Source organism: Pholis gunnellus, assembly GCF_910591455.1.
Source record: "Pholis gunnellus genome assembly, chromosome: 8".
Taxonomy (NCBI): Eukaryota; Metazoa; Chordata; class Actinopteri; order Perciformes; family Pholidae; genus Pholis; species Pholis gunnellus.
In genome coordinates this window covers 10,928,288-10,952,627 of record NC_136534.1, presented here as the reverse complement: position 1 = coordinate 10,952,627, position 24,340 = coordinate 10,928,288, and the positions used below count along the sequence as shown (strand labels likewise).

General features: G+C 40.2%; 1 protein-coding gene across 1 annotated transcript in view; it reads left to right on the top strand.

Moving 5' to 3' along the window:
- Positions 1-1,355: 1,355 nt before the first annotated feature.
- The window catches only part of LOC306700404 (tumor necrosis factor receptor superfamily member 11B-like), a gene marked incomplete at its 5' end in the record, with an annotated part of 35,405 nt that continues 12,420 nt past the window's right edge, over positions 1,356-24,340 (top strand). The window contains 2 exons of the mRNA XM_079165415.1: positions 1,356-1,428; positions 2,154-2,497. Of these exons, the coding sequence (XP_079021541.1) occupies positions 1,356-1,428; positions 2,154-2,497 (417 nt within the window). The remainder of the gene's footprint in view (positions 1,429-2,153; positions 2,498-24,340) is intronic.

Sequence of the window (24,340 nt, the reverse complement as noted above, 5' to 3'; positions counted from 1 at the left end):
TAAATAGCTCCTGGTGGGGTCTCCCAAGGCAAAGTGGTCCCAGGGGAGAGGCCAGACTAAGAGCGATCCACTGACCCTAAATGAATGGACCAGAAAATAATTGTGTGTGTGTGTTTCCTATTCATACCTGTTGGAACTGGGTGATTATCTCCTATGGTAAGCTGTAATTTAGTTTGATACTACATCATTACAATATGTTTCCTCATTTCATTTCATATTTTTCTTCCACATTAATATTAACTTCTACTGTTACTGTACAGCTGTTAGGATCGTGGCCTATCTTCTATTTGCAATTAATATGCATTCAATCCAGTTCAATTATTTAAATGAAAATGATAATTTACTCTGGCTAAGGTAGCTTATCAAGAGTAAAATAATAGCTGTGATTTAACTGCACGTGGGACTGTTGGGACCTGAAGTACTCTGGCTGTGGTCATTACAGTGAACCGTGTCTGGCAGTGTGATGAGAGGGCACGTGAGCCCTTGTTGCTGTACTTTATCTCCTTGGAGCAGAGGCTGCATTTAGCATACCCTGTCTTATCAATGTATTTAAAACACTGTGACAGCAGGAAGCTGTACACTAACAGTAATAACAGTAACGCCTTTGAATCAAATGAAAATCTAAAATATATTAGATTATAATTTGCACAATATCTATTGTATATTAATTGTCCTACATTGTCAGATTTTTGAATTATATCAGAAATATTATGATATTGTTTCTAATACAAAGACATATTTAGAAAGTTTGTCCTACATTTATTTTGCCATTAGGAGCCCTAAAAGGAGGCAGTGAGGTACTTTTACTCAGATTGGCTTCTTTTATCATTTTCATATCTGTAGACCTAAGATACTCCCATCAAGTGGAATTTTTGTATATTTCTTGTCTCTTCAATTTGTTTGTGATTATTAGTTCAATTCACTTTATTAGAATAAGCAGAGACGGGTTGTGTAATGTTTACAACTCAGCTGTACTGAATGGTAATAGAGCACTGAAAGATAAAATAAAAATAACTAGTATAAATCAAATAAAAAATTATTATATATAAGAGAAAATATTTAATATTTCTCTCTTTCTGTCTTGGCCAATCACACGCACGCATCGCTGGTTGCCATGGAAACAACCAAGGTTACTTAAGGCCTCAGAACTTTCTGATCGCTCACTTTACACTTGGACTTCAACACGAGCAGAACAACTTTTGAGCAGAACACTCTTGAGCTGAACACTTCTTGTGAATCCAAACTGTAGAGAGCCAACTCTTTGAGTTTTTAACTTCTTGAGAAAAGCTACTTTTTACGAAACTTGTTGGAGAACTAAACTACTGGATCATCGTGGGCAACAGAAGAGACTGAAGATGGAGAGCGGTCGTCGGCTGGAGGAGGAGCACCTGGAGAGGGGAATGAACCGTGTGGACAATAACTGGGCAGGTAAGACAACGTTTACATTTAATTTAGCATTTTTCTTTTGATTCATCCCCTTCAAACCATTTAAAGCATTCTCAGTTTAGAAATCAGTGAAACTTTTTGAGTTTAAAGGAGTTGACACTATATTATCAGGCCTGTTGGAAACAGACACTCGTGTAAACTGATTATTTAAGTGACAGAATGTCTTAAATGTGGCGGGACGTCTGTGGAATGTGTTCACAATAGTGTAGCGGTTTAATAAAGTTATTAAACCACAGTTATTTTGGTTTGAAGGCATCAAATCTTCCTATTTTAACATTAAAATGTATATTTCTGAAAATAGAACATTTTCATAAAAATGCATGCAAGTTGTGCACCATGGTAACCATATGGATCTATCTATGGTTACCATGGGGCACAACTTAAGCATGCATTTAGCCTTTTATGAAAATGTTCTATTTTCCGAAATATACATTTTAATGTCAGGACGTATAGCTACGTCATCAAACCAGGCCACGATGCGACCCTGAGTGGGTTTGACTGTTGACACTTGAGTTATTGAACAAACATCTGCACTATGTTTGGTATTAATGTTTAAAGGTGAACTCTCTTGCGTGTTGGGGACTTTATGTGAGTCTTGTAGTGCAGTCCTAATTACTTTATGGCTCTGCTTTCTAATTTGAATTCATGTAATCCAGAAATATTTCATGTTTTGAGAAATGCTGAAAGTTTAAATGTTTCCCTCTCAGCTGGTGTTGACTATGTTGATGAACGTCCTGCACAAGATGGCCTCCCTGAAGTCAACTGGATCCTGCACGACGAACGAGGTGTTCTCCCGATCTACTTCTTTTCTGATGAGGAAGGTGAGGTTGAGATTGTGGTTGAGCAAGGCGTTGTGGGTGGAGATCAGGTGGAGCTCGGCATTTTGGGTTTGGATTTTATTCCCTTGCTCCTCTTTAACGATGTGGAGGAAGAGGACGAGTTCGACTGGGAGAGCGAAGATTCTGGGTACGACTCCATGATCGACGATGAAGAAGTGGAAGAGGAGGAAGCCGCTGTACGTCTACGTATTTTGGAAGAGGAGGAAGCCGCTGTACGTCTACGTTTTTTGGAAGAGGAGGAAGCCGCTGAACGTCTATGTTTTTTGGAAGAGGAGGAAGCCGCTGAACGTCTACGTTTTTTGGAAGAGGAGGAAGCCGCTGAATGTCTACGTTTTGGTGTGGAATGTCCTGAAGATGCTCCGCCCCCAGTCCCGTGGGAGTCAGCGCCCTCCACTTCAGGCCTCGGATCCTCCGCAAAGAGGACCAGAGAAGAAGACTACTGGGAGTCGGCGCCCTCCACTTTAGGCCTCGGATCCTCCGCGAAGAAGAGCCGGGCAGATGACTACCGATGGTCTCCACCCTCCACTTCAGGCCCCTCATACAGAAGATTCTGGCTTTCGGCTGAAGACAGTGACTCGGATTGACACTGACAGCCTGTTTGCTGCAGGATTGTAAAACCTTTGTGTCTGGTAGGACTGATAAAGCACCAGACAGCCTTCCCTTGCGTCTGGCGGGGTTGGCGATAGGTAGCATCCTGCAGCAGAGCTTTTAAATATTGCTTCTTTGTTGATTTTCCGTTTGAATAATAGTTAACTGTGAATGGTTGGTATTGTTGTTGTTGTGTATGTTTCTTTATAAAGTCTAGGTGTCTTTAGCAGACAAAGGTAAGTCAACATTTAATAACAACATTTTACTCACTCTATATCTGTTTTTCATAGTTAGGTGAAGGTGGCTGTATCAGACAGAGGTATGGTAAAAATTACTAACGTTAAGAAAAGGTTTCCAAGTCTCTTTTACTCAGGTATCGATAGCTGTAACACAGGAAGCAACAGGACCAGATGAGAAGGATGGAGGACTACAGGACCAGATGGAAAGCGGCATTCTTTCAGTCCTTCAGGGGGCTGGGTAAGTAATCCCTCACTAAGACTACAGAAGTATCAGTAATAAGATTCCATCATTGAACAACGTAAAGGTCGTATAGTTGAGTTAATTCATCTCTTGTGTTTGTGTCTCACAGGGCAGGACTCCTCTGAGTTTTTGTCTCTGTCTTTGTCACAAACCAAGAAGCAGACAGACGGTTCAGGCTGAACGAGAAATGATAATTCTAAAAACCTCAAGGTCTTTCATTTGTCACATACGTATATTCATGTGAACTGTATGTATACTGTTCATTTACAGAGTAGCACAATACAAATAAATGTATGACAAACTTTCTAAATATCTCTTTATATTAGAAACAACAACGACTGCACCTCAGAGGACCCAGCTGTTAAACTCCTGTAGTTCGCAGACGACACAACGGTCATCGGCCTCATCAGAGACGGTGACGAGTCTGCGTAAATTGAGGCAAGTTCAACCTGCCTCAAGAGCTGCTGATCCTGTTTTACTCCGCCATCATCCAGTCTGTTCTCTGCTCCTCCATCACTGTGTGGTTTGGATCGGCCACCAAACAGGACAGAAACAGACTACAACGGATTGTCAGGTCTGCAGAGAGGAGATCATTGGTTCCAGCTTGCCCCCCATCCAGACACAAGAACAGCTTCTTTCCACTGGCCGTCACTCTAATGAACAATAAATAAGTCATATTGCACTACTACCTCTGTTTGCACTTCTACCTCTGTTTCCACAGTTTTACAATTAAGAAAGATTCAAACTAAAGTCCTGAAACTCCAAGACGGATTCCATGGTCTTTATTTCACGGATCTACTGTTAGCTATCTGCTAAGCTTTCCTGAACAAAGCAAGAGCAGAATAGTGTCGGTAGAAATTCGAAGCTTTCTAATACATTTTAACGCACCGTGACCTGAAACACACAGCTGCCAATAATGGGGAGACGAAGCAGTCAAACTTTACATTTTACAGTCAACACTAACATAAATCTATGTTCTAGCCCAATATCTCATCAAAGAATATGTTATTTTAAGAAATGTGCTTGGTCAGTGCTCCTCTGCATCTGATACCGACGCACCAAAGCACCGGGCTTTCAACTAACTAGACCATAGACCCGCCCGCATCTTTATTAGACGGTCAGAGCAACTGATGTGGTATAAAGTAGGAGAAAGTCTGAGTAGGGCGGAGAGGAGTGGAGGTTGGATGGGTCAAACAAACACAGGACTTTAATCCAGGAGTCCATTAGTTGTGTCCCGTGTGAAACCTTATTTTACCACAGTTCTGTTACATAACTTACGTACTTAAGTAACAGAAGTTACGTAACAAACAGACTTATTTTAACCAAAATCACTGTTTTGCGTAAGTAAACAAGAAAAATAAGTAAACGTAAGTTTATTTTGAAAAGAAACTGAAACCGACACGTCCTAAACCGACTAACCTAGGCAGTGCTAGTTTACAGAGTAGGGCCACTGACCAAGGGTCGGTATTTGACGGGACCTCATCCCTCAGAGAAAAGGCTGCTCTATAATAACGCTGCACTATTTCTGCCTTGGGATTCAGGCAGTGGTGCTGTGAGTCAAGCTTCCCTGGACCAGAGGTGTGCTGTAGAGGAATGATGTGTGACAGCATCACCCATCATCATAAATCTGAGTGAAAACAGCGCCCTTGTTTGCTGGAATTATCATAATGAACACACCTTGCCTGTTAACAAAATTAGGAAAATGCACTCATCCATGTTTACGACACATACCAGGGGAAATAGTGAGTCTTTTTCAAGGCCAAACCCTAAAATTATACATGGCAGTAATTATGACAAACATGACAGAAACTGTGCAATAGTGTGAAAAGAACTGCAGTGAGTCAGATTGAGGGCTTTAAAGAGCAGGATTGTGTTCGGAAAAGGGGGCTGGGTAGGTGGTTGCTGGTTGGGCTTGACCTGGTAGAGGATCAGTTGAAGGTGTGCCCACATGAGTAGTATTGTAGCTCTGCCCAAGCAGGTTATTGCATGAGACTATGTCGTGCTCACTCACACTGTTCAAGCACATTCTGTACACTGAATCATTTAGCAGAAATTTCCAAAAAGCCAGATATTACTCAAACTGAAATAGCAGACTGGGTGTTCTTATGGTGTAGCTCTATATTGTGGGTTAACTAAACTACAAACTGCAGCAGAATTCGCCGACTGTAAGTATTAGAGCCTGACTAAACCGCCACAGTGGTTTTGAGGAGGACATTGATAATTAAGGGTTTAAAATGTGATTGCGATTTTATAGGATATATTTATATCAAAATGTTGACAAAGAAAAGTAATAAACTGAACATTTTATAAGGGAAAACTAATCCTGTCAGTGCTCTATGATTTACCCAATCCACTTACAATAACCTTCAGCATTGTTTGGAAAATATGTGTTTCTGCTCCACGATCTCATAGACATCTAGAAATTGTGCTCAATTTAACTAATCTCATTGTATAATATACCCTCAAACTGCATGCGCCAGACTCAAGCACAGATTGTATGAGAAAAGAAAGCAAATCAAAACATTTCATCATTTGTAAGCTTGTCCCTTTTGATGAAACTCAGATATTCACTGCCTCTCCAAACAATGTCATTATGAATTAAGAACAATATTTCATTCAGCCCTCTACTTAACCTTCACTAAACATACACACTATTTCTCACCATTGAAATGCTTCACGATTTACATGCTACTGTCGGTTACTGCTGGAGGCCTAGGCTCCTTGGTCAAGAGCAGTTTATTCTTCAGGGAAGCTTGTTAATTTAGCTTTCCCACCCAGATTTTCTAACCTTGTGCTGAGATGAGATCTTTCAGCGCTACAGTCACCACACTGTTAGCCACGCCAAACACCTCCGTGCACCACGACTCTAATCTTGCAAAGCCCGACCTCAGTTTAATCAAACTCACAGAGGTCTGGAGAACATACTGAGAGAAACAAAGCACCAGACTTTAGAAATCCTCAGCAGCCATTGAATTGACTGTGAGTTTGAAAAATCCTGCAGTAGGAAACAACACATCAGTAAGTCTCCTGTTGGGGTACAAACTAATGCTCTGTGGTGTAGTTTTATTGGTTTGTAGTACCGTATAACACACAGCAGCCATTATGTGATCCAGGCCACACAGCTCTGCCAGATTGTACAGTAGAAAGCCCTTTTTTCATCACCTATTAGCCTACACAAGCTAACTCTACCACCATTATTGTAAGTTACGAGCTATCAGGCCAGCCAGTGCCAACTTTGGGCTTTATGGACCCACACTGAACTGCCAATTATTAAGACCAAGGCATTTGAAGCACTGATTTAATGCTGTATCAGCACCAGCAAGCAACTATTTCCCTTTGAATAATTGTGTGCTATGTTTGTCTGTTCAAACATGCCTGTCTTGCTTCACTATTTTCTGCCAGGTATGTCTTTCTTGAGAAATAAACATCTGTTTAGAAAAAAATAGGAAAAGAGTGCGATTGCAGAAAGAGAATATGGCTGAAAAGAGTAAGAGAGGGGAGACATTACAGGTGTGCTCAAGTGAAGTATTGTCCAATAGTTTAGTTAAAATACATTTCAGTCTGGACCAAAGACGGACTGACATGACATCACAAGAGCCACACAGCTAGCATGACTAAAAGCATATTTGTCAACACAATAGAATAAAAATGTATCTTTACCAAAGATTTTGTCTCATTCATACTGTCTGTCTCTGTTGTCCTTATAAAGACAGTGTTTCCAATATATCATCCTTTTAGAGTTGTACATTTTCCATGCTGGCTAAACAAACACACAGAAAATAATTATTAGCTACCTACTGTGGTTATACCCTTGTAATTCTAGTTTACATGCGATGCATTGCAGCTAATAAAGTGAGTCTAACTGCAAGAACCTTTGCCAACCATTACAGCAGCAGACATCACCTCGCTGTTTATTTACCCCGGACACATAAGTGCTCTCCACCACTCTACCACCCGTTGCTTAGCATTACCATTAGAGGCACTGGCTGGCCCACACACCAATTCATGACCAGTCTCTTCTCCTGGCTGGCCCACTCTGCCTTCCCAGCACCGAGCAACTGTTTGATTCCACTGGGAAACATCCATTTATGTTTCTCATTGCCTTTGAATGTGGAAATAAATAGTTTCCGACCAGACGGGGATCACTAAGCTGCTTTTAGAGGCATCACCAGAGCGTTGCTGATTATGGCCTCTAAGGCTGCATTTACACACAAAAAATCTGATTTTTAACTGTTTATAGCACAGACGATATGTGTCAAGATGTCTCATATAATGAATCCTGATGGAAGCTCACTTACTTGCTTCTTCATTAGTCCGGTTTTTACATCACTTCTGTGAACAAAGAGAAAAAAACATTAATAGTTTCAGTATAATTCAACTCTAAACTCATACAGTAAATTGATGACAAATACCAGCATGAATTTCTATAACTAGCTCATATTACACTTGCAATGTATTTTCCCAGCGTCATTCGTATTCTGTGTGCGGTTCAGGGAGATGACAGGATTGATGGTAAAATAATAATATTACGCAGATTTACCACAAAAGGAATGCATTGAATAACCTCAAATTGTGCCTGGACTCCATGAAATGACGTGTCCGACCTACTGTACATTTAGAAAGGATGTTGCGACCAGAGAGGCAAATTAAGGGAAATACCCAAAATAGCTGTCTGTAATTCAAGGGCTTCATATTAATCCAAAACCAGAGAGAGAAAAGCGTTTTGATTGGTGTAGATGTAGCACTCAGAGAAATATTAAAAAATATCTTTAAAAGTCTTCAAAATGTCTTTTTTACAGGCGATATGCACTTTATGATATATACCTGAGAGTTAATCTTCAGATGTTTTCAAAAGATTATTGTGCCATTCACAATCAACACATGTTCTCTTCTCAATGTGGAGACACTAGCAGGACATTTGTTAACAATTAGGGATAATCCAAACATACACACCCTTTGAACACATCTGATGTAATTAAAAACATCAAATCTGGATAAGCTCAAGTGTCTGCGACCTAAATTTTGTGACGGTGGAACATTTAGGAACATGTTTTTTTAAATTTAGTTAAAGGCCTTTCAGTCTTTTGACAAAACGTTTTTGTATTTATTAGTTAGTCACATCTTAGACATTTAATTATGTAAGTTTAGTGTAGTTTCAGTCAACGAAAGCTGAAGACACTTTACTTGTACTGAATGAATTATTTCATGTGCTTTTTAACTTTTTTAGTTTTACTAAATATGTAATATGTTTGTTTTTTTACTGTATTCTTAAATTGATTTTGCATTAAATGATGAGGCCTTTTTCACAGCAGATATGGTGTCATAGCAAGCACAGGTGTTACTAATAACATTGAAGATGGCTTTCTTCTAATCAAGTGTCCCAGTAAGCCATGTGACGGTGAGCCAGCACGCACAACGACCTTGAGGCAGCCAAATGGAATTCAATCATCATTAAATGTATTTTTCACACCTACGTTTGTACTGTGACATGTCAAAATGTCCTCTGTGAAAAAGTCATCTACAATGTGTACAGGTAGGTTGAATAATTCTCATGATGACGAGAAATTGAAATGCGAGATACAGTGCTGTAACACAGCGCCTTCGTTTAGTTCAGACATGCATTTCAGATTATTTATTTTAGTGCGCTTTAGCGTGCCCCAATGGTTAGCTCATGGCCGCTATGTTGCACTCTCTCTCATGGCGGTTACAGCTGATAACACCTTTCCAACCAACAGCGCCGTCAGGAAAGCGTAGCACCCTCCCTCCGGTTCTCCCTCAGGTAAACACTTTTAGCTCTGTCAGCACCTTTGCTGCAGTTTGCACTATGAGCGCTGTTAGTGCTCTTAGCTGTGAGCCACAGTCTCGCCATCGACATGTCGAGAGCCGTTGAGAGGCGATCAAAATACTCCCAATCTCGGCTCTTGCACCTTTAAAAACAAGCCATAAAATCCTAAAATCAATCCTGAAACGAACAGGATGTCAGTGGAGGGAGGCCACTGCTGGTGCTTTGTGATCCTGTTTTCTTTTCCCAGTGAGAAGACGAGCAGCTGCATTTTGTAATAACTGCAGACGACGACATTATTGGCCTCATAGGTAAAGGCATTGTCTCTTCACACTATATTATAGACACCACCCACAACCTGCTCCAAGACTTCAAATGAAAAGGAATGTGAGGAATCTAACTTCATCCAATGAGAGCAGAGAGATATGAGACATGTGACTCCACCCTGAATAAAAACAATACAGACATTTTTTTTTAGGGAATCTTGATTAAATCTGATGCAGTCTTCTGCTTCTAGTTTTATTTCACGGACGGAGGTGAGGAGAGGGGTGTATATACCTACACTGATACCATCTGCACTCTTTGTTAATACAAACAATGGGAATCTTATTATGGATTTAACAACATGCACTATATAAAGAAAGCTGGGGTGGAGTGTTTCTCGTGTTGGTCTCACTTGACCTGGACATTGAATCATGCTCAGAGTCACAGGGTAGAAACAGTCGACCTGTTATTGTTAAGTCCCGTCTTATTCATGAAGGTGGAAGTAAGTCGCCTCTTTGTTCTTCCTTCCAAGAGATCTACTTGAAAACAGGTGGAGTCTGCTCTCAATTAAACCGATTAGCAACAGCATTCAAAGTAATTAACAGCAATCAGACAAACAACTGACCAAATAACAATTGAGACTATCACGTTGCGTCCCCTTTTCTTTCTCTCTTCCTCTTTCATGCACACACAGTGGTGATACTATTCCTGGCAGGCAGCTGCTCTGGTGATGATTCCCATCCCACCTCTTTTTTTCTAGCGTAAGAGGTCATTTGTCATTTGTGTACGAGGGTGTAAATGTTCCTGCCGCGCACACATGCTTTCAGGTCCTTCATTCTTTTAACAGAACAATATGGTATTCCCTCTTTCTCTTCATGTGGTCGTGATGACGTTTCCAAGAAAGTTGAGCATCCCGAGAGTTTGACCGCAGCGTGACCGTCAGCAGACCGCTGCTGTGGTCAGAGAGGGAGACCTTGCTGAAAAGAACGCCTCCCATGGATGGATGGACAATTCTCCTCCTGACAACCTCTGTTAAACAAACACACAGTGTGGTGAAGGCCAAAAGGAACACATCCATTGATATGTATTTATTCCCCTATTTCTTTTTCCATATTTGTCATCTCTGAGTTGAGATCTATATATCAGATTCACTATTCTTGTATTTTTTTTCTTCATATTCCTTTGCTGTCTCTATTTTTTCTCCTCTTTCCCTCTCTCATTTTTGTGGCATTCTTCCATTAGTGCACCTATCAATTTCTCTCTTCTGAAGGATTCAACGGTTTCCTCTGTGCCTTTTCCAGTCAGTCAGACCCCAGCTCAGACAAATATAGTTTTCAACTCCCTTTTACTGGTAATGAACCCATCAGTGGATTTAGCTCACACTCATAGCAGGCTGGCAATTTAACATGTCAAAAAATATGAATGAAAGCATGTGTCTGTCTATCTGCCTGTGCATTTCAATCTAGCAGTGTACTCCATTCACACTGCAGTGGATCACCATACAATTAGCCTGAGCATAAGTGTGTCTCATCAGAAAAACAAACAAGTGTAATTGGTTGTAAATGAGGTAAAGGATGACTGGAAGTCCTGCCCTGGCCCCTGGGCCTCCTAAATTTATATATATTGGTAAGAATAAGCAAAGACGGGAACCATTATTTAAGGATTTCTTTTAAAGACCTGGGTCTTATTTTTCTAACGGTTGCAATAATGTTTTATTCATCAAACTTAATTGCTGAAATTTAGGGAAGGTGACGACATTGCTCTCTCTAGAAGAGAGTCCAACAAGGCAAGCAGCACAAGCAGTCAGAAAATCAAACATGCTGTTTGTTTTGTAGAGAAAGACTTTAGACTATAAGACTATAGACTTTATGTTTTTATAACATGTCAGGTTTAACATGGGTGGTTTCATCAATGATGAGCACATCTTTGAGCAGATGTTTCTTATGTTCAGGTTCAACATCTGTATTTATGTTTACAGCAGATAAGTGCAGTCATGTATTTTGAATGAGAGTCAGCTGATTCCAATGAGGTCAACAGGATAACTTCAAAGTCATTACATTTTCCACAGGTTGCTTGTGAGGTGTGTGAGACTCACTTAATGTACTGTTATGCTTCTGTTGGAATCCCTGTTGCAACATCTGACAGCTCATTGTTTCATTAAATGTCATTTTGTTAGCTCAGAATTTTACTAGTGCTGTAGTTGAAATTGCTAACATTTGTGTCTTTATTAAGCAAAATAAACACATATTTTCAAACATATTGTGTTTTGGTTGTTTATCTTGCGGCTTCTGGCAGATGAAAACAAAAATAAAAATGTCTGTATGTGCTCTGAGGGTCCAAGGAGAGAAGGTGTCGTATGCTATACTTGTAAAGATCTGTGTGGCAAATTTGTGATATTCATAATCACAGTGCTTATAGGAATATTAAGCCTCAGATTGCTCTGAGCATGGCACAATGTTAGTATGCTGTAATGAGTATTTAGGGTTTGAAAGGGATGTTGAGAAATGAAGAAATATGGGCTTTCTTCATTCAGTGACCCAGACCTATGTCAATTTCGTATTTTGACAAGAAGTGAAGCTGGCAAGACAACAAAAATGAGGGCAAAAAATATGGGCCAAAAGTTCAAACATCAGTATGAACAACTACACACAAAATGTTGCCTGTTCCCACTCCACACACACTAGTACCTCCACACATTTACCTTCTCTGGTGACTATCTGTTTCGCCCCTTACCCACTGCAAAACACACACGCCCACCCACACACTCCCCGACACACACTTGCATGCAGACAGGCAGGCAGGCCATTCCTTTAAGCAGAGCTACAGTAAGTGGCCGGTGCTGGGAAAGCCTCGTGGCCTGGATGCCAGTGGCATCCTGGTGAGAGAGCCGGAAAACATGCTGCTGTTTCAGAGGCTGCTGGCCTGTTTGTCATCTTTTCCAAGGTAACCATGCACTACAGGAGATTAAGCCAGTGGAAAATACTCACAGGTAATGATGGAAAAAGACTCAAGCGGAAACCCCATTGTCAGTTCTTGATTATGTCATTTTTGAATAAGCATACTTCACATTGAAGAAGCTGTATTTAACATTCTGAACATTAATATAGCAGCAAACAACTGTTTGCTATGTAAAGACATAAGGGGAGTGATGTCTACATGAGCAGAGGATGAAGTAACTCTCCCTCTGTGTGTGTTGTCATCCAAGCTTCATCTTGCTTTGTTGACATAGCCGGGCCTGCCGCACATGCGTGTCTTAAACCAGCTGATTCGTGATCGCACGGGAGGAAAAAAAAGGTTGCATTACGTTTATGGCATCGATGTCAGCAAATAAATAAGAAGAATAAAGATAAATGAATGATTCTTACCAACTCTGCAATCCATGACAGTTAGTACTGTAGGTAACCTATATAGACGGCCTTTCCTTTACTCTGGTGACTCTCTTTACAGACAGGTACAGGCATCATTTTTGTTTGAACAAGTCTGGACAAAGTGATGATGACAAATGCATTAATAAAAACACTTTGTGTAACAACTACATTATGGTGTGTTTTAAGCCATTTATTAAATGCGTACTGCTTATAAATGCTATAGCTTACAGTAAAATGTTACTGCCATAAACTGTATGTAAGAATTGGAAGTAGTCATTGTGACATCACCCATTGGTTTGTGGACTGGTGTTTTGAAGCCTTGAGTTTTCCGATTTTGCCACCGCCATCTTGGATTACGGCAGACGCCATGTGATTTTTTTTGCAACCAATGAACGGAAGTTACCATATATGGAACGCAGAGGAGTGACATAGAAACACTTCTGGTAGCGGCAACGACCTGTCAATCACAGTAAGCCCGCCCTAAAGCATACTTTATGGTCTATTTTACTCTAAATGGACCATAATTTAAGAAATAAACATCATGCTGAATTGAAGAAGACTTGAAACTAGCGATTTATTGAACAAAAACTCATGTTCACAATGTTTACTGAGGTTATAAATCTAGTGAGAAGTAGGGTCATATTCTCATAGACTTTCATACAATCAGACTTCTTTTTGCAACCGGAGGAGTCGCCCCCTGGTTGTCAGTAGAGAGAATGCAAGTTTAAGACACTTCTGACGATCTGGTTTGACTTTGGGTAGTTTTGAATATTCCTTAATGAAACAGAAATATTCCCATATTATGTGTCAGATTAGAGGCCTGCAGCCAAGATCGACTTCCTCTTTCTTTATGGTTGGTGTTTTATTTTTATTCTGGTTATTTTATGGAGGTGTAACTGAGGTCGTCAGAGGTGAGGCCTTGTAATGTACACTGTAAGTACAGTAGTTGCACAGTAAGGCCAGCTTTACTTTGGGTCCATGCCACAGTAGATTGTGGCCGGTGAGTAAGAACTTCTCTGCCACACGCTAGTTTTGGACAGTCAACATCAGGCACAAACACACACATTCAGTGCTCCTCTCATGAAACGAACTAGACAAACAGGGAAGCAGGCGGCTGCCTCTTGTCTGTTGACTTTCCCTGACTGTTACTTTTCCCCTGCTGGCGGTAAAATAATTAAAGTTGAAAATACGCCCTTCTAATTTAACTGTTAGTTTATTTGAGATGCATCTGGCAGTGTCCCAGTAGAGAATTGTTTGTAAAACACTTCATTTGTTCTTAAAAAAATGAATACACTCTAATAGTCCATCTTCGGAGAGTTGCAATGCTGCAGTGCACCTGACTTTATGGACCTCATAAATATCACTGCTTTTAGCTTGAATCTAAATTCCTATTGGTGCATAGTTCACGGTCTAGTTCACAGCAAAGTTTATAATGGCCGGGAGATTCAATATCACATTTCCCACTCAAAACAATACATGTGTTGTTTCAGCAACATCAACTTCAATCTCCTTACGCAATCTCTTTCTCTCTGTGCTTCTGATAAGATGTGATTCTGAAACACACTGTTGGCACTCAGATTGTTTAATATATTGCACTGCCATAAATCCCATATTAGCATGTCATCCAGTGTCAGGAATGTGAAATATATCTTATTTTGTACATTACAGTGCATGCCAGGGAATGTCAAGGTCAACTGGGAACAGGAGGAACACTGAACTAAAGTCCATTCATTTGAATGCAGCATTTAGTGGGAAGCCACTGCTAAAGAGTAGGTGTGTTTTTTAACATGAGAAAAACAGTAAACACTAGTAAACAGTCATAGTTGCCTCCTCATTTTTTCTGTATTGTGTGGGAGTTTTCCTGGTAGCAGTTTTATGAGCGTGTTTCACTGAATGATATAAATAGTCTCAAGGTTTCTGGTCACAAAGACAGATGTATTGTTCTCAAGTTGCAATTTGCAAATCAAAATCAAACATTAGTATTGGTTACTTTATCATTCAAATTAACACTGCTGAAATTACTGACTTCACACGCCACTGTTAGTGCTTGTCTCTTATGTTGCCTTTAAGTTAATAAATAATTAGTTAATTGGCTTGGTTGTGTGTGTCTCACTCGTTTGTAATGGCCGTGCGGCCCGGTTTGTGACAGTTGCCAATAAATACATGGCCTTTCAATTGGTTTTAGGGGCTCATACGTTTCATACTATAGTGTTGTACATGATTTAGTAGTAAATGTTTTTGTCCTGCTTAGCTTTCCAGTTTATTTTGTGTTTTGTTAAACTTACAAGGTGACGATGAATGCATAAATACGGCTTGTGATCATATTAAGGTGCAAAGGGGCTCAATGACTCAGAATGCTCTGAGAATGACACCTCTCCATCAGACAGGCATGCAAACATCTCCCGAGAATAAGCCTCGTTGTATGCGTCACTCTCAACACCACCGTTCACAAGCCCAGTAGAGTTTCCCCTAAATCCGTTGCAGAAACCTCACCAGAGAAAACAAGGTGACCACATCAGCTGCCGTGGAAGTCCAGGGATCCCTGTGCTGTTATTTCTTCTCTCAAGGTCACATGTGACTCACTGCTTTGACTGGCAACACTTCCAACACTGGGCACAAGGTCTGCTCAAACCCTCATCCTTTTTTCAGGCCTGTCTCTCTGTTTCTCTCTGCTACTGCTTCCCTTTCGCACTCTCTCAATATGGATCTCATGGGCCTTCATCAGATACACCACCACATCATTTTCACTCTCCATTCTTCTGCACTTCATTCTAATCTGCCTCGCGCCTCCATGAGTCCACATTCACTCTGGGTATCTTTGCCACACATTGATAATTTAAGTATCCGGTTGAGGCTTTTTCATCAGTTAGCAAAATAAAGACTTGTCCACTGTGATTTCCAACTGAGGGGCCCAGGCAGTTAGAGATATAAAATATCCTGAAACAAGAACTCTGAGGTGGACCGCAGGAAGGCGGAGAGGAGAATAAGAGAAGGTCAAGAAACCTTTACAAGGCAACATGCTTCTTCTCTGTCTGTACAACAACACAGAATAAAGTGGTGTGGCTTGAGTTTCCTAAAAACCTTTTGCGCAAAGGTCACAATAGACCACTGACTTACTACAAGAACTAAACTGACCTTAATTCAAAAAAATTATAATAAAAGAAATCTGTCGTCTGTTGGATTTCTGAACATCAGTGTTTTATAGCTGCCATGAAAACCAACTTCCACCTTCAGATAGCAACCACCTTCCCTTGTTAGTTTAGTATAATTGAAGATAATTGAATACAAATGTAATGCCACTGGGAAGTAGAGAAATCGGATCACATCTGCACATTTGCGCATCATATTTACACAACGAACCACATTTATGATGTTTGTAGGCTCCATATAGACTTATAATGCTCCAATCACACACTCAGTAATCAAGATTAATGGCTAATAACATTATGCTAGCGGCAAATTAAAACATTTAAGTCAAGTCAGTTTTAATGATGTGGCCCAAAACCATACATTTCTCTTCGAGAGCTCTAAACATTATGCCACACCCTCTATCTTCTACCCTGAACATAGGGATAGGGAAAACACAAAAAAAACGTTTCCACAACAACAGAGCCAGGATTCCACCTCCAGGGTGGACAGATAAAAAACACTATAATGTTACTTAACATTAATCAATCGATGCAAATGATTAGTGATCAGACAGGGATGTCGTCCACAACACCAAAAATATTCTCACTTCTATATTTAGAATATCTCTGGAACGGCCTAGCCCCTCCGTTTAAATGGCCTCCACCCTGTCACCATTGTAGCTTTCCAACGACGGCTCCAGTGCGATAGTGTCCCTTTCAGAAGATTTATAATCCAGCATTGAAAAGGATACTTTATAAAACACTAAAAATCCAACAATGAATGTCTTCTGTGGTTATTTCTCTTTATTTCTGTGTTAAAAGTAGTTTTTGTTGTCTTTAGCCATTAGTTGGAGCCTACCGAGAGCAAGATTTATCTCTTATTTAGATTTAGCTCTTAGAGGTACAGTACATGGTGGTTTCCAACCTTTACTTTTAAGTTGCTATCTACCATAATGCAATCAACCGTATGCAATTTTTTATCATTTTAATAACTGACGTTATCACTGCTGTTAATTCCAGGTTCTTTATGGGCCTGTCAAGAGTTGTTTGGATCCTCTTCTTCTTCTATCTTTTCCTCTCTCAGGTAACCATCAACACAACAACCGTTATCAGTTCCCTTTTCCATTCATTTGTTTATGGAAATGAGTGCATGCACACACACAATTGTGGCTACTACGCATTATCATAGATCTGAACAATAATTGGCTATGAGGTCTGATATCTGCCTGTAGTATGCAAACAAGATGGCAAAAGCACTACAAAGAACTAATCTCAACATCTTAGTTGACCAGATATGCTTGATAGACAGATCATAGACAGACCATCATTCATGCCTCAGGGACATCAATACATAGACGGTACACACGCTATGGCTAAGGAGACAACACTCATCCTTCAATACATTTTGACTTGATATTCAAAGTTAATCAAAATGTAGTATCATGTTGACAGGCCAAACCAGCCACGATGTATGGACACAGAGTCAGCAAGTAGCTTTTTTAAATTTAAATGTGTGTGTGTGTGTGTGTGTGTGTAGCATCTGGTTCACCTCGTAACTCCCACGTTTTCCCTGCGCGCACGCTGCAGACCTTACTGCCAACTAACACGTCACGAGGGCTCGTCGTGAGTGTGTGTTAATGTGTAACTGTTACACGTGTGTGTGTGTGTGTGTGTGTGTGTGTGTGTGTGTGTGTGTGTGTGTACTAGAGAGGGTGGGCTTCCACTCCACCATTGTTGCGGTGTATACCAACCTCGATGCTGAAAGATGTGTGTGCTTTTGCATTTGTGCCTGCGTGTGTGTGTTAAGTCATCCTGTGGTGAGCTGTGACCTCACCACTAAGACTTCCCTCACATGCCTCGGAGACTCGTAGGTGGGCGCGCGTGTATTTTCTCTGATTACGTTGAGACCTTGTGCTTCTACGTCAGGGGGCTGTGACATTTCGTCAGGCAGACAGCGAGCGGCTAGAAGAATGGAAAAGCAGATTTGTTTTAGGATCTTTGACATCAGAGGTCTTGTATCAGCATCATATGTTGAAATCACAGTGTGGGAGTGCCCTTTTGGTACTATGTGAGTTGTCCAGCACCCATTGTTCATTTTAACCTCAGCGTGGGAGTTTTCTCTTCGGTTGAAAAGTTGTATCGTAGATTACCCTTAAACTTTATTTAAGTTTCAGATTTGAAATGTCACTGGCAAATGTCACTGGATTGGCCCATTGGACTTCAGAATTTATAAATATGTGTGTGTGTATTATTTCATATACCCAGAGTGCAAAAAACGTTTGTCGCTATGGACTCTACAGGAAGAGAAAAAAACGACTGAAATTCTTGACCTGGGAAGGGAAAAAAAAGACTCAGGGTCCGCTTACTACCTTTTTCAGCAGATGGAGTTTGCTCAGGTGTCATCAGGTGACCTAAGTATTGAACTTCAATCATGTGATTTACTTTCTTATTGTTTTTGTATGTTTATGACCAAGGAAACCTAGAAACATCCCTATGTTCTTCTAATGGGGATCCTTAAATAAATCATGATAACAGGTGGTTGTCTTTGCAGTATATATTTGGGAGAAATTGTAAAGCTAATAAGTGGATAAGTTTGTTTTGTTTTTTCAAATTACAAGATCCTTTATTCTCTCTTCACTGAAAGCAATTACAACTTATTTTGTATTTTTCTATATCTGAAGAATAATATGTTTTCCGTAGAGTTTATTTAGCCATACACACATTATATTAAAAGTAATTAAATGTATGAAGAATGCTACGTTCAAATGGCACAATACAGCCTAATAGCCAATTATGCCATTAGATTAGATTAGTTTAGTACTCGCAAATATTCACAGGAAGATGTTCAGTATCAGAGCCTCTAATCAAATGAATTTCACGACACAGTCCACTGTACAGCAGCTATGGCCTCAATGTGAGACCATCGAGCCGACAGGATAAGGGGCAGCTTTCAGGGGTGAATGTGTGTAACTGTGTGAGTGTGATCAGGGTGTTCCTGCAAAAACAAATTTCGCAGCACAGTCCTATTTGACTAAATAAACTGTGATGGTTCACTCTTTTAAGAAAGACAGTATTTTGATCTTTGATTCTTGTGGCTCAAGGTTCTTTAACAGCTCTTCTCAGCACATGTACAGTGTTGTCCAGCCTCACTGAGATAACATTTCCAAGTTCCACCAGTGGATGTTCAAACAAGCACAACCCGTCTCACTAAATGATTTTGGCTGGTCCAAATAAACAGCTGTCAATCATTGTATGTACATGCTGTCAAAGAAAAACTCACAACATTTATCCTGGAAAATATTAAGAAAATCACTCTGATTAAAACGTGTTTATACAGTACTTTGACACATTGGGTGTGTTATTGACGGGTTGTCAAGCAGATACATTATTGGCTTTCTTTCTCTAGAAATAAGAAATACTCACATCCCCACTAGTGAAAGGCACTTTTGTTTTTTGTACTGAACTCATAAGTGTGTTTTTTTTGCATTCCTGGGCACTATGTGTCATATATGCTACAGTGCAATGCTCCTCTATCATTCGCCATGTATGTATTAGGGATTTCTTTAGGGAATATTTGTAGAAAAGTCAGAAAGTCGACCCATCTGAATTCACGAATGAATCCACGCCGCTTTTTAGACCACGCTTCGTTTCCTTTGCTTTCGTCTACATGATTACTTTGCGAAATCGTAACTCCTAACAGCTCGTGAGGATGCAACATTTTATTTTTAGAAGCGACTAGAGAGAGAGAAACACAAAGACAGACAGGGAGAGGGCTGTACACTGGATAACGAGGTGGGTGGGCACATGCACACTCTCTCTCTCTCTCTCTCTCTCTCTCTCTCTCTCTCTCTCTCTCTCTCTCTCTCTCTCTCTCTCTCTCTCCCTCTGTAGCCTACTGTATAAGTACAGATCTGTGATGGAGACCCCATCACACCGCATTTCACTTTCACGCAGTGAAGATGAGCGCTCGGATAGCGAAATCCAACCCGGCCATGAAACTGATACTGGTGAGTAAACAAGCTCTTCTGCAAGCTCTTCTCGCTGGTCCGCTGAACCGATCTTATCCGCTGGGGCACCGGGGTGAACTGACTGGGGGAATGAGATTATTATTGCGCTACACGCGGTTTCAGATACGTGGTAATCAGTTGGGTACGAGCACTCGCCTTAGTCCAGATTTATTGCCCCAATATATTCGCTGATCACGTGTCATGTTCCCTCCTCACAGCATGCGTTCGCGTAGGTAATGTGATGTTCAATTTATCACAGGGGGCCAATAAGCACTCACTTCAGTCACGGGTGGTGTCCCCTGAGATTTTAAATTTGACATTTTGGTGTCAATTGATCACGTTCGGTCTTGTTTACAGTATCACTGGTTTTGAATAGACATGATCCTGTCTAAGTTTAGACAGGGTTATTATAGTATTCACCCCGTCTATACTTACCTGGTTTACTTGTAGTCGGCATATATGTGTGACGCTTTTAAATGAAATAAGTAAAGCTGCATCCACTATATTCAAACATTTTCATGATGTACAGGTAGTAACCTGACAATATAATGCAGTCCCATGTAGCAGCCCTGCAGTAAAAGCTTGTACAGGTAGTATTCAGTTTTGTTGAGGCTATGTAGAGAGATGTCGATGCTACTTTTTGGTTATTTCTGAGGCTGTTAGTGGTTGGTTTTGTAGTGTATAATATCATATTGTAAGCTGTTTGTGTAATGTGTCCCGCTTCAGTAACGTATTATTATTATTAGTAGTATTAGTATATATATGAGATCTTTCAAAGATTAATAAAAGTAAATTTTTTCAGTTTTGGAAATAGAATTGAACTGTTTAAACTGGAGGTTGTTTGCTTTTGATGATTAAAGGAGCTCATGTTTCACCCATCTTTTTATTCACTGCGTTGAATACTCACAACCAACAAATGGACATACAAACAAGATCTACGATTTCCATGAATGACTAAAAGTTTACTTTAGCTCGTATTTCATTGCTTTTTCTATGGCACGTTTGAAATGAATGAAACTTAATCCTCTCATACAAGAAGAGGAGCGTGTTGCCAGCAGATGGTGTTTACTGTGAGTTTGACATTACAATCATTTGTTCTACAACGCTTTTAGGGGATTTTAATAGGCCTGCAGGGTAGGAGCAGTTATTTTCTCTGGAGTGTTTTGCATGTGGTGCTGTATTGGGCCTTTGCAGGTTTTGCATATGTGCATGTACAGATGTGTATCTGGGTAGAAACAGGTTGTGCACTGTCGCTACAAAACACTGGACCCACTATCCTCGTAATGTGTGTTTGTCTGCGTGAGAAAGAGGGAGAGATGTTGTGACGTGTAAGCTCAGTCTGTCATTTTGTTTGGAAGAAGTGCAGCTTCTTTGTGTGTAAAGTATAGTGTACAAGGCAGTGAAGTACAAATGACTGTGTGTGTGTGCATGTGACGGCTACTTTCTGCCACCATTTCATGTGATATCCTCCAGTATTCTATCCAGTATTTCTCTGTAACAATTTACCCAAAAATAGGCATATATTTTACTCTCACAATTTCCTGACGTAGTGTTGTTGTGTTTATCCATTATTCAGTTAGTCATGCAGTCAGTCACTTGGCCAGCCATGCAAGCATTTATCCAACTAATGAGTCAGGCGCCCAGCTGCCACAGTCCCAACTGTCAGCATCCAGCCAATAAATCAATCTGCACCCCTCTGGATCCCCCGTCCTCCCTTGAGCTAGCCACTCACTCAGTTCGTAAGTAATTCTGTGTTAAAGGGGCACTCTGCAATTGTGTGTTCAAGATATTGTTTTGGCTTAGGAGCCCAGCGGCCAATGCACCTCCTTCACCTGCTCACGCTTCCTGTTCCCCCGCACGTCTCTGACTCATGTGGCTGCCTTCTGTCTGCTGAAAAAACACACTTTTTGTTTGGGTCCTTGCCCGGGATGATGTCAGTGGAACAGACATGGAAATTGGATAGAATACTGTCAAGTTGTTCAGTCTTTTTGTGCAGACACATGTTTTCGAGTGTTAGTGAAGAAGTGAGGTTCAAAGGAGCGCAATTATGCAGCTGAGGACACCTGTCTGTCCATCCAGCTAATCAGCCGGCTAGCTAGCCTGCATGTCAACCATCCATCCGTCGTCACTAATCCCCATTATCTCCATCTATGATTATCTATCATCTGTGCTCTCTTTATCTCTACGCCTCCTCTCCTTCACTCTCTGTTGTGGCCGTTGGCACTCGCTGCACCAACTTCCCTAAACCTGGCTGCAGGTTCACACGCAGACAGGAGAAGCTGCAGAGAGGTCACTTGGCCAAACCGACTCAAACACTGGAGAAAGGGTGAGGAAGTGAGCGTGACAGGGGGGAGGGAGAGATACAGAGGGTGTGTAAGCGTACAGGATCAACATGTTTTAAACAAACAAGCACAAACGTTTATTCAGAAAGCAACGATTACCTCTGGAAGCTGCTTCCGCACACCTAACTTCCCCTTTTCCATCAACAGTAGTACTGATAGCAGAAGTAAGTGTGTGTGTGTGTGTGTGTGTGTGTGTGTGTGGGGGGGGGGGGGGGGGGGGGGGGGGGGCTGAGTGAATATCAGATACAAAGAGCAGAAAGAGATACACCTGTTCATGTCACAATCACACACTGGAATCCCTCTTTGTTTTATATTCAATCTGGATGAGTTGTATTAAAAACAGCGGGACTGATCTGATGCAAATCTCTGTAGGTGAAGTTTATTAGATATGTTTAAACATGAGGAGAGTTTGATTTATTTATTTAATATACTCCATTCCAAGTAAAAATCCTTTGTTTAAAGGTTACTTAAGTAAAAGTACAAAAAATATAAAGCAGCAAGATGACGATATATTAGTATATTATAAGATTGTTAATACTAATGGATTAATGTGTAAGTTGTAGCTTTGTAGCTGGTTGAGTTGTAGCTTTTTACACAGTAGTTGTAGGTTTAGTCCTAGTGGTCACAATATACATTAGGGAGTTTATGAAACTATAAAATGATCTTCTTTTACACAAATTTCAATTAATTTGTTGGACTTCCACTTCCTTGGTTTTTTTTTTCTTAAATATTGCAGAATTTCACCACTTTGGGCCTAAAATCGTCTTTTAAAATAAGCGAAAAGTTTAAAGTAAAAATATCTCACTCTTTGGTGGAACTGCTAACAACCCATAGACATCTGAAGTGTGACCAGGATCTCCAAGCAGACAAAGTTTAATATTTTGTAAGATGTCATGAGCCCAAAATGTTGGGGATTACTGGTTTAATCTTCAACAGTCCATCATATTTTATCAAATGTATATATTTAATATTTTCTAAATGTTTTTCATATAACATCTTCATATGTAAAGTAAGTGGTAAATATAAAATGCACTGGAGTATAAAGTACAACATTTTCTTCTGAAATGTAGTGGAGTAAGTAAGCAGCAAAAATATTAAAATAAATAAATAATATATTTAGACCTTCAGCAATCTACATAATGGCTGCAGTTAATGTTAATTTGTATTATTGATTAAACAGCTGATTATTTTATCAATTAATCAATCAATAGTTAAGGTAAGAAAATATAGTGTTTTTATTTTTGTAAATGCTTCACAACCAGCAAATATTACATCTGAGAGCAGCAGACTGACTGGGTTCTATTAATTAGCCAAACAGTATTAAATTATTGGCAGGATTGCACATGTTAAACATGCACTCACACATTTTCGAGTCATTTTTATCACAATATTTAGCAGATTCAAAATTAGAAGCACTTTTTGTTTGAGATGCTGGGATGAGTAAGTGAACAAAGACAGAGTCCATATTCACAGGATCCAACGCGCACACACACACACACACACACACACACACACACACACACACACACACACACACACACACACACACACACACACACACTCATCCCAGAGCTGGAATCCCCCCTCAGACCACCTGCGTTCTACAGTTAACTGAAGCCATGTGCCTGGTGGATAAGCTGGTGTAGTGTGGTTTGCTTCCTTTGTGCCATGGCTCTTCTCCTCATGCCATGAATTTAAAACTGACCTCTGGCTACTCAAACTCTGATTCTCCCCTTGCTTTGCTTTTCAGTGTGCTCCACATTCATTGTAACTCTAAGCCTGAACCCTATCCATAAGTTAAATACTGTAGCAAATTTGTTCTGGAAGCATTTGAATATTTCCACTAACAACAAAGGGGAGGACATGTTTTCAGTTTCAAACTGTAATTGGGATTCACTGAATTTGGTTAAGTTATTGTCTGAATACAGATGCTCATTTTGCCTCAATTTCTAAACATTTGTATCTTCTTTTTATTTTACCTATCAAAACAAATAAAAATGTATCTCCCTCTAACATATATTTGATGTCTGTTTGCACAGTGTTTACTGCATCTTCAATGTAATGCCTCTGATGAAGAGTATTTTAGCTCCAATTAA